The sequence below is a fragment of the Euprymna scolopes genome, chromosome 24 (genome assembly GCF_053919585.1).
Source record: "Euprymna scolopes isolate OS-2025 chromosome 24, ASM5391958v1, whole genome shotgun sequence".
Lineage (NCBI taxonomy): Eukaryota > Metazoa > Mollusca > Cephalopoda > Sepiida > Sepiolidae > Euprymna > Euprymna scolopes.
Window position 1 is genome coordinate 79,759,056 of NC_136505.1, and position 12,256 is coordinate 79,771,311.

The 12,256-nt window shown below is 35.9% G+C and overlaps 1 protein-coding gene across 1 annotated transcript; it reads left to right on the top strand.

Moving 5' to 3' along the window:
* Nucleotides 1-6,155: 6,155 nt before the first annotated feature.
* On the top strand, nt 6,156-7,894 carry LOC145246792 (uncharacterized). The gene has a single exon (XM_080108589.1). The coding sequence runs from the start codon at nt 6,206-6,208 to the stop codon at nt 7,493-7,495; it is 1,290 nt and encodes a 429-aa protein (XP_079964715.1). The 5' UTR covers nt 6,156-6,205; the 3' UTR covers nt 7,496-7,894.
* The last annotated feature ends 4,362 nt before the right edge of the window (nt 7,895-12,256 follow it).

The following is a 12,256-nucleotide window of genomic DNA, read 5'->3' on the forward strand; positions in this document are numbered from 1 at the left end:
ACTCGTTACAAGGTCGTTTGAGTTTTATAATTATATAGATTATTTGAAAGATTATAGAAATTAAAAAAAACAAGAATAGAAATATTATTAAGAGTTTCAGGTCTTGGAATAAGAGTGTATCTCCAATAATTCTTATCAAACGTTAGATGTGCTTCAAAATTGTGCCTTAAAATCCAATACGATTAGTTAATTAGTTTAGGAGTTAACCTTGTATAAATATATAAACTTTTCTAACATTTTAAATATAGATGTTTATTAAACAACACAGAATTGTTTCTTTTTCTATTTAGATTCTTTGTTCCGCTAGGATATTAATCTTCGAACTTGCTGTTGTTCAATGTTATTTCTCAGTCAGTTAAAGTGTTGCTGAAGATTATTTCTTTCGATGAATAACACTGATCAACAAAAAATTTGCTGTGTATTTTTCAGCTGATTTAAAACGAATCTAATGTGCTGAATCCTTAAATCACATTGGTTTTGCTCAGTCAGGTTTCATTTCTGAGCTATGACCACATATTGTTTTTTACGTTTTTGTTCACTTATGCATAGGTGTGGAGCATTTTAGATAAAGTTAATGAGGTTAAGACACCATTATTATTTTAATGACAAGATGTATTTAGGTCGAAAAGGAATCAGTTTGAAGTCATAAAACCTGGAAATCTTCCAAAAATTGGTGTGGCAAAGAATAAAGTTAGTGGATCAAAATGGTACTTTGCAAAGAGGAACGTCTACCTTTTGGTGGACAGAGATAGAATACTCTTCTCGCCGATGCACATCACTAAGGCGCTGAACAAGGACGGTGACTGTTTCACTTACTTGTGTCAGGCTTTTCCAGGATTGACGATGAAGAAGTTGAAAGGTGGCAACTTTGACGGTCCTAAGATCTGGTATCTCACCAAAGATCCAAAAACTCAACGAACGAAGTGAAATTGGAAGCGTGGAAGGTTCTTGTAGTGAATTGGAAGCGTGGAAGGTATTTGTTCTTGTAGTGAATTGGCCAGAAACTACGCCGAACTTGTCAGCAACACGCTGACTGCTTTCAGCAACCTGGTTATAACGTGAGCGTCAAGATGTGCTATTTTCACATATGAACCTGGATTCAATGAGTGACGAGCAGGGGAAGAGATTCCATCAGGAACTGAAAGAGATGGAAATCAGGTATTAGAGTCGCTGGAATGCAATCATGACGGCTGAATACTGTTAGAATCTGATAAAGATACCCCTGCTGTTGAAGAAACAGAAGTTCAATTCCTGAAGTTCGAACAATGGCGAAACAACATACAATCTACGTGTACTTACCTTTATCTATGCATTCAGTTAACAGTAATCGATGTTTCTATCAGATAATCAATATATGTTGTTGGAAAAACATTTTCTTTTAAAAACATATTTAGGATGATACGTGTCGACAAAAATCAGCTGATAAGGCCACAAAAATCGGTTTCGTCACAAAATCAAGTTTTGAAATCAATTTCGCATAAAAATCTGACCTGATGAAGATGAACGGATGTCATTTTCTGATTCAACCGTGCAAAATATCCTGAATTAGTTGCAGAAATCTAGAAACATTAAAAAAGTAAGAAATTCTTACCCAGTGTTATTATATAATTTAATTTAATTTGTTTCTTTGTTTTGTGTTTTGACATCTTTATTTCAAAACTTGTTTGTATATACTTTTTGTATATTACGTCCAAGAAACATTATTTTTATCTACATCTCATTTGTTTAAACATTTTTGACAATTTCTCCTAGTTTCATCTGTGCTTAATTGATCGATTATGTAACATCGATGCACTGAATAAAAAATTAAATCACATTCGTTTACTTTTTCATCTATGGCGGCATATTTTAAGATTTGTCTATACATGTACAAATATATTCGTTTTTATGATAAAATGTTATTTTTATTAAGAACTAGTATTTCAGCCTGGTGTTTGGAGGTGTATGTTGAGCAAAAAAAAAAAAAAAAAAAGTGGTAGTAGGAAGGCAGGCTCGAACACGTACCGTGAAGGAGGAAAAAAATGGGGGAAAAACGTGACGTATTTGCTGTTACGACCACCGCCAAACCAGAAGTGACGTAGGTTTAAGTTTAGGTTTAAATTAAGACTAGACAATCGAAAAGAGTGGATGACTTTAGAAAATAGAAATTAAGTGAAGAAATTAATGTTTTTAGCCAATTTTTCGGTATTTGTCATCTGAAGGGTCGAACTTCAAACAATTCTGATCTTGTGAAAATCCGTCGCCTCCGTCGAAAGTTTTAGGCAGATATGCAAACATACATACATTTATATATTGGTAGCTCAAATTTTCGACACAAGCCGATTAAAAAGCTTGCCCTATCTCTGAATACCCTTTATGTAAAATTTCAAATGTTTAGACCAGAAATTGTCTGAGTAATTTGGTAGAGACCGCAGAGGTCAATTTTTTAAAACTTTGACCCCTATTAAGACCCCTTAACATTTATTGTTTTAAGCTCAAATCAAGTTATTATTATTATTATTATCCATGTCTAAAATTTCAATAGTTTAAACCCAAAATTGGCGGAGGAGTTTGGTAGAGTTCTCAAAGGTCAATTGTTTAACTTTGACCCCTTAACAGCCAACTTTCTGGCCGAAAACGGATTACAAAGATTTTCACAAATCTCAGTACCCTGTATATTAAATTTCGAGTCTGTAGACTGAAAATTGACAGAGTTATTGTGTAGGGAAATGTACACAGACAGACAGACAGACACTTTCACTTTTATAGATATATAGATTTTGAAAAATTCATTCGATTCAATTGAATCTTGCTTAATTTATGTCTAATATAATATACCAAATACAGTACACACACACACACACACACACACAAATATAATGTAACAAATTTAACATGCATGTGATATATTTGCATTTTCAAAGGAGTAGTGTGTCAATATTATTAATATGTATTTTTATTTAAAACAGGGCATGAAATGGCGTTCCTTGGAAAAAAACAATAACAATAATAAATAACAAATAAAATAGAATAAAAATAACATCTGCAACGAATACGCAACGAATATAAAAAAACTTCCAATGCCTCTTTTCGCAGATTTCATTCATCTGAGAAATAAAAATATGTATTAGTTATTGATTGCTTCATGTATTTAAATAGTCAAATGTTGTATCTGCAAGGTGATGATTTTTATTGTAAAATATGTAGCACAAAGAGATCAAGGTAGCATCTTGAAGATTCCGGTTTCAGGTGGGGTAGTTACTTGAGCCGATATAATCTGAAGTGGGTTGGTTACTTGAGCCGATATAATCTGAAGTGGGTTAGTTACTTGAACCGATATAATTTTACGTGGGGTAGTTACTTGAGCCGATAAAATTTGAAGTGGGTTAGTTACTTGAGCCGATATAATTTGAAGTGGGTTAGTTACTTGAGCCGATATAATTTGAAGTGGGTTAGTTACTTGAGCCGATATAATTTGAAGTGGGTTAGTTACTTGAGCCGATATAATTTGAAGTGGGGTAGTTACTTGAGCCGATATAATTTGAAGTGGGGTAGTTACTTGAGCCGATATAATTTGAAGTGGGTTAGTTACTTGAGCCGATATAATCTGAAGTGGGTTAGTTACTTGAGCCGATATAATTTGATGTGGGGCAGTTACTTGAGCCGATACAATCTGAAGTGGGTTAGTTACTTGAGCCGATATAATCTGAAGTGGGGTAGTTACTTGAGCCGATACAATCTGAAGTGGGGTAGTTACTTGAGCTGATATAATTTGAAGTGGGGTAGTTACTTGAGCCGATATAATTTGACGTGGCTTAGTTACTTGAGCCGATACAATCTGAAGTGGGTTAGTTACTTGAGTCTATATAATTTGAAGTGGGGTAGTTACTTGAGCCGATACAATCTGAAGTGAGTTAGTTACTTGAGCCGATATAATCTGAAATGGGGTAGTTACTTGAGCCGATACGATCTGAAGTGGCTTAGTTACTTGAGCTGATACGATCTGAAGTGGGTTAGTTACTTGAGCCGATATAATTTGAAGTGGGTTAGTTACTTGAGCCGATATAATTTGACGTGGGGTAGTTACTTGAGCTGATATAATTTGACGTGGCGTAGTTACTTGAGCTGATATAATCTGAAGTGGGTAAGTTACTTGAGCCGATATAATTTGAAGTGGGGTAGTTACTTGAGCCGATACAATCTGAAGTGGGTTAGTTACTTGATCCGATATAATCTGAAATGGGGTAGTTACTTGAGCCAATACACTCTGAAGTTGGGTAGTTACTTGAGCCGATATAATCTGAAATGGGGTAGTTACTTGAGCCAATACAATCTGAAGTAGGTTAGTTACTTGAGCCGATATAATCTGAAATGGGGTAGTTACTTGAGCCGATACAATCTGAAGTGGGTTAGTTACTTGAGCCGATATAATCTGAAGTGGGGTAGTTTCTTGAGCCAATACAATCTGAAGTGGGGTAGTTACTTGAGCCGATATAATCTGAAGTGGGTTAGTTACTTGAGCCGATATAATTTTACGTGGGGTAGTTACTTGAGCCGATATAATTTGACGTTGCGTAGTTACTTGAGCCAGTATAATTTGACGTGGGTTAGTTACTTGAGCCGATATAATTTGACGTGGGGTTGTTACTTGAGCCGATATAATTTGACATGGCGTAGTTACTTGAGCCAATATAATTTGACATGGGGTAGTCACTTGAGCCGGTATAATTTGACATGGGGTAGTTACTTGAGTCGATATAATTTGACGTGGGGTAGTTACTTGAGCCGATATAATTTGACGTGGGTAGTGACTGGAGCCGATATAATTTGACGTGGCGTAGTTACTTGAGCCGATATAATCTGACGTGGGGTAGTTACTTGAGCCGATATAATTTGCCGTGGGGTAGTTACTGGAGCCGATATAATTTGATGTGGGGTAGTTACTTGAGCCGATATAATTTTACGTGGGGTAGTTACTTGAGCCGATATAATTTGACGTGGGGTAGTTACTTGAGCCGATATAATTGTACGTGGGGTAGTTACTTGAGCCGATATAATCAAATGGGGTAGTTACTTGAGCCGATAAGATCTGAAGTGGCTTAGTTACTTGAGCCAATACGATCTGAAGTGGGGTAGTTACTTGAGCCAATATAATTTGACGTGGGGTAGTTACTTGAGCCGATATAATTTTACGTGGGGTAGTTACTTCAGCTGATATAATCTGAAGTGGGGTAGTTACTTGAGCCGATATAATTTGAAGTGGGTTAGTTACTTGAGCCGATATAATTTGATGTGGTGTAGTTACTTGAGCCGATATAATTTGACGTTGCGTAGTTACTTGAGCCGATATAATTTGACATGGGGAAGTTACTTGAGCCGATATAATTTGACGTGGGGTAGTTACTTGAGCCGATACAATTTGACATGGTGTAGTAAATTGAGCCGATATAATTTGATGTGGGGTAGTTACTTGAGCCGGTATAAATTGACGTGGAGTAGTTACTTGAGCCGATATAATTTGATGTGTGGTAGTTACTTGAGCCAATATAATTTAACGTGGGGTAGTTACTTGAGCCTATATAATCTGAAGTGGGTTAGTTACTTGAGCCGATATAATTTGACATGGCGTAGTTACTGGAGCCGATACAATCTGAAGTGGGTTAGTTACTTGAGCCGATATAATCTGAAGTGGGGTAGTTACTTGAGCCAATACAATCTGAAGTGGGGTAGTTACTTGAGCCGATATAATCTGAAATGGGGTAGTTACTTGAGCCGATATAATTTGACATTGCGTAGTTACTTGAGCCGATATAATTTGACGTGGGGTAGTTACTTGAGCCGATATAATTTGACGTGGGGTAGTTACTTGAGCCGATATAATTTGACATGGTGTAGTTACTTGAGCCGATATAATTTGACGTGGGGTAGTTGAGCCGATATAATTTGACGTGGGGTAGTTGAGCCGATATAATCTGAAACTACCTAAAATCGACAATGGAGAACACACATCAATAGATATTGACCTTTAGGTATCAAAATAATTCATTGTTTTTAAAGGTTATCACATAATATGTTATATGTTGTATGTTATAATATGTTATGTTGAGAAATGACGTTATCCAATGAAGTTGATCTCTTCATGTAATTGACGTCATCTTATATGACGTAAATCATTTCCAGCACACAATTTTATGCAAACAGGTTTCACGAAACAGACTGCTGCAAAATGATAACCTTTGATCAAAAGTTGAAAGTTGCCATCTTGGACTTTGATCTTGTTAAAATAGAAGCATTATTACGGAATGGGTCTGATCCAAATGGAGTCATTTCGGGTGAAGATTTTTCCGCGATCCATTTGGGATCCGGAACTACAAAAGCAATTGCACAGTTGTTACTTGAGAACGGCGCTAATCCTAATCTCCAAGCAAGTGATGGATCAACTCCACTGCATATCGCCGCTTCTTGGGGGAAAACGGATATTTTAAAACTGTTGCTCGAATATGGCGCAGATGATGCCATTCGTGACAACGGACATTCCACTGCTATAGAATTAGCACAACAGTATGAATTCTGGGATTGTCTGAATATCTTAGAGAAACGGAGCAAACGGCAAGCAAGAAATCAAGTGGAGAGAAAGAAGCAAACCGGTTATCTGAGACGATCAGTTGATTCACCAGCACAAGTTCAAGTGAACATTTATGACGACCATATTGACGTTTTTACTCAACAACTCGATGATAATCCATGTTGTTGGAACACGGGTGATTTTTATGGACAAGATTGGAATGAAAGGTCAGTTCGTATGTCAGCAATTTTCAAGTTGCCACATAATTATGCAGATGAACATAGCAATCGTGTCACCAATTGTGAGACTGCAAGTACACCCTCTTCTATTGAAATGAAAAAGAATTTAAAAATGGAATCGAACAAACACAATTCTGATACTGAGGATTTCTTCTCGGCAGATGACGATGCTTATGAAGAATCGATTGATATCGAAGATAGAACAAAGACACCTGAAACAGAATCGATAAAAAATAATCGTCGAAATCAGTTTTACGTCGAAAATAAAAGCCATAAACATAAGAAGTATAAAACACCAAAATCTAAGGATGAGCAAATTTCGGATGCGAATATTCTACACATTGACTATACAAGAAACTTCGACCTCAATGCTTGTATCGATCAGTGCTCTTGTATTGAAACAGTTAAAATGAACAGATCGTCATGTCGTCGAGAATATTTTGTTGAACCTCAGAATGTGTGCAAATACGTTGTCAAAAAGGATCATTCAGATTCGGATGACTCTACGGCTTCCTTTAAAACGGTTTCTACAATGATTCCGACCATGGAAAATGACGTTCGTTTCCTGAGTCATTCAGAAACGAGATTCGATCTTGAACATGTGCAGTCTACTAAATGCGATTCTTACGATCGAGAAGACCAAGATGGAAAAGAATGTTCAAAGAGAAGAATTACAGGTTCAAATAAAACACGAAGAGAAACATGTGAATGAATGCATAGAATTGTGCGATTCTTTCTGCTTCTGCAATAGAAAATTTGACCATCTGTTTGGACTTTTGAAATTAGAAAATTAAATCTTCGATCATTATTCAAAAGTAAAAACATATTCCCGCTGTAAACCGTCTTATCCGCATCGATCTGTTTGAAAAGACGACTAGAAAAATACAACATGTATCAAATGGCGAAATTGCTATATAACCCGAGAATACCTATATTGAAATTGATAATACAACTTGTAAAATTACGAAGCATCTCTTTTTTAAAGCTTCATGCCAGAAACTTTCATAATATTCAATATGTATGCGCGGATAAAACATAACTAAGCAAAACAGACATGGTAAGAAATTAACAAAATATTAAATTTACTGGGTGAAATATTCCTAATTTTTAATTAGATTAGTTTCTGTTCTTTTTTGTGAAGTCATGTCTTTAATCTTAATTATCTACATCTACATACTAATAGACATTGTTTGTCTCCCTGTATGATAGCTAACCTTACAAAGTAATGTTACAAAAAATAAATTACATCCATGTAAACGGGAAATCCAAAGTGAAGACGTTACAACTACTAAAACGATCGTTTATGACGTCATAAATAACAAAATGATGATGTCAACAACTGAAATAGATGACGTGGGTTGGGTTTGTAAAAAGTTATTATATTTATATATTAGACGACGCAATCTTCGGTTTAAAAATGTTTTTGTTTATTTTTTTCAGTTGAGAAAAAAATCTTATCTGAGTAAGACGTAATTTTTTTTTTTCATTTAAAAAAATGCCGCAGAGAAAATTCAAAACAATTCATAAATACAAAAACATCGGGCAAGTTAACCCACCATTTATTTTTTATCAGACGAAGCTTGGACTGCAGTTTTTCTTTTGCTTCCTTGTAGGCGTTCTCTACTGTTCCAGTTGATCGGGTTAGAAGAAGTTTATCGTGAGGGTACTTGATTTTGAACCAGACGTATTTAAGCGTCCGCTCGGCTCTGCCTGGAACATGACGTCAACCGCTCGGGTTTGCTTTGTAATCTTCTGTAAGACGCCAAGCAACGAGCAGTCGACTTTCAGATAAATATTGGAAGAGATAAAAAAACATAAACAACAATAAACTAAATGTTACATGGAAAGCATGCAGACTAGCAACACAGGAATTTATGGTTTATGTGTACTGCCTGTCCAACCGAAGACCTACATTTAGAATGTTGACTGTTAACGATATATAAGTTTAATCCGGCCCGCCACGAACAATTATCACCTTTAAATTTATCGCTGACAAGAAGTTTGAAAGATACAACATAATTCAATGTTTTCCTATAGTAGTTTTGCCTGGCAGTCATATTGTTTTAGCTTTAGCAACTAAGAGAAACTGCAGGCTGTGCGCATGTGCAAACGGAAAGGAAAAAGAAAAGAAAAATTTCTGAACACGGAAAAAAGCGAAAAATGGGGTGGGAGGTTTATTCCGAAAGTCGTTTTTAACATTTGGAGATCGGGGTGTTTATTCCGAAAGCCGTTCCTGACATAAGGAAGTCTAGGGTGTTTATTTCGAAAGCCGTTGGGGAGGTTGGGGATGTTTATTCCAAAAGCCGTTTTAAACATGGGGAGGTTAAGGGAAATACCCCTAAAAAGCAACTCTTTGCAGGTAAGTCGTGTTTATTAAAAAAAAAAAAAAATAAATAAGAGCAAGCTGGTTGAATTCTTTTTTGAGGGAGACTTTCTTCAATTACAGGTATTCAGTAAAAGTTGTGCACTTGTCGTCTGCTGCAAAACTCGAAAGGGTTTGTGCATGCTCCATGAGCAACTTCCTTTCATCAACATGGCGTTCAAAATACTAGAAAATAACATTGCACACTGAATGCGTTATTACTAAAAGGCTCCGTAAGCGACGGATATGGCTGGAGTTGCATAAACCATTTAAAAACGTTGACAAAACAAATAAACAAAACCAAAACCAAAAACAATTGAATCTTTTTTAAAACCCATCTTTACAATTTTTTTTGAAAAAAAAAAAAATTGAACTGTTTGCTTTATCCCCCCCCCAAAAAAAAATGTAAAGAAAGCTTTTAAAGAAAGTTTGAAATTAAAAAAGATATTTTTTGTAAAAAACAATTGTTTGCTAAACATTATCTAAAATTAAAACAAAAAAAAAAAAAATACAAAAAAATGATTATAGTAAATCCTGCATACAAAATTTTTCCCATGAAACATCAAATGCATATTAAAACAAAATTACGATAGGTTGTTTTGATTTTGATTTTTATAATTTCCATTTCTCTATTTACGCCCTTAGGATTTGATCATCGGCGAGCCGACGCTACACTTGGCCAAAGCCGAGCAGACGATATGTCTGATTCAAAATCTGCACAAGTACTATCATTTCTTTTTCTCGTCAATAAAATTACAAATAACACCATTTGCATCTGCATTTGTTTTCCCTAAGACCCAGGCATTCTAGCCCATTTCTGTCTACTTTAAGTTCTCACACACTTCCACACTTCGAGATATGACACTTTAACACCATTGAACCTAACTTTTTTCCTGATTCACATCTTGATCTTCACACGAACAAGTTTGTATTGAATACCATCTCGAATAACTCTAACTGTACACATATCTTGAAGATCACATCTCCATACGATAATGTAGTCCAGAATGTGGCCATGTTTGGACCTAGTGTGCATCCATGTTGCTTTGTGGATAAGCTTTTGTTGGCAGAAGGTATTACACACTGCTAGGTCAAATTCAGTTCACAACTGGAAGAGAAGAATACCCTTATCATTACCAAGTCGATACTTTCCCAAAGCATCCCAAGTTTCATGATTACATCCAACTCATGCATTGAAGCCACCGAGTAACAAAATTTTATCATCCTTTGGTATTCTTGAATGACCGTCTCCCAATTTCTGATCAAATGTCATAATGATATCTTGGCTATTACATAAAATGGGGACATACACTGAAATAACTGATACATAACGACCACACGGTAAAGGCAACCTCAGACATTGCTGTGATCATAAACTCTATAAGGTTGTTGTAGCTGACTAACGATATTTATGCGAATTGCAAAAACTACACCTCCTTCTATTTTGGTGCCTTCAGGCTTGCCCTTCCAAAAGAATGTGTATCCAGAACCTCTTTCAGTTAATTGATTTTTTCACTGAGACGAGTTTCAGATAGAGCAACAATGTTCACAGTTTCTTAGCCACAATGGCAGTTCTTCATTCTGTGAGAGCAGAATTCTCCCAACCAAGAAGTGTTCTCACATTCCATGCTGCAATGTTTACCTAAAGTCTTTCTTTTACATGAATTTTATTTTTTCTATGATTTCCCCTGCAAGTGTAATCAATCATCAGCTGATAAACGTAAGATCAGATGATGTTTAAGTCTAGACCCTTCCCATGCATTGGTTGAGCAGCGTTATCCTTAAAATAGTCTGCTCAATCACAAAAAGTTCCACCCAACCTAGTTACTGTTCAACAAAACTAGCAATGATGCTTTAAACCGGCCATGTGCAGATATGAGACTGCATGTCTCCAACTTGTTAGGTCTGTTTACATTGCACATGACTTTTGAAGAGATATCTGTACATGAAAGATGACAAGGATACATGCTTGTACTAAGCATATATCATACTCTGAGCTTCAATAGTTAAAATCCATGACAAGCAGGAACAAGATAGATAATACCTGTATCAGTCGCAGGTGAGAATATCATGTCATCAACATTAGGTGAGTTGTCAGCTCTGTTGGTGAAAACATTTCTAGATCAGTGCATAGTCTAATTTTTGCCGCGTAGCACGGTAGTAATGTTGCTCAAGATTGAGTAGATGCAATAATGCTGCCACTTTAAAAGGGAAAGGACAGAAGTCTGAATGTGGTGACTACACAGGGATCACACTGCTTAAATTTGTTAGTAAGGTACTGGTAAAAATTCTGTTGAACCGACAGCTTATGTATATTTACCCCTGCATCGCTCAAAAGAACTAGGCTGGGTTCAAAAATGGTCATGTGACATTTGTCTATTAATAGAAAAATGCAAGGAACATCGTTGTATCGTTGTATTAAGTTCTTGTTGACCTGACTAAAGCTTTCGACACCATCAATCATGATGCACTCTGGATTATTCTAGGCAAACTTGGATATCTTGTCCGTTTTGTAAAAATGTTGAAGAAGTTGCATCAGCACATCAAGGCTCGAGTGAACATTAATGGTATATTTTCTGAACAACAGAGTCAAGCAGAATAACATATCGACACCTGCGCTTTTTCAATTTACTTTGCTACAATGCTTGAATATACTTTTAAAGACAATGCTTGAATATACTTTTAAAGACAATGCTTGAATATACTTTTAAAGACAATGCTGGAGTGTCTTTGCATTTTCGAGTTTCTGGCAGGCTGTTTCATCTTCACTGTTTGAGTGAAAATTAAAAACTCTTCCGCACTATCATTCGTGAGTTGTATGCAGATTACGCAGATGTTATTGCACTCACAGGGGAGGACACGGAGTAAACAATAGATAAATTTTCAAATGCTTTCAGTTTGAGCATTTAAGAAAAACCATAATTATGTATTCACCTGCAACTGGTATGCCATATGTGGAACCAACTATTTTGGTTGACGAGAGGAGATTGAAGGTTACTGATATCTTTAAATATCTTGGTAATTTGCTGAGTAGAGATGAAACATTAGATGCTGAAATAACTCTCAAGATAGCCTAGTTCTGCTTTTGGCAGGTTTGAAAAACGTGTCTAG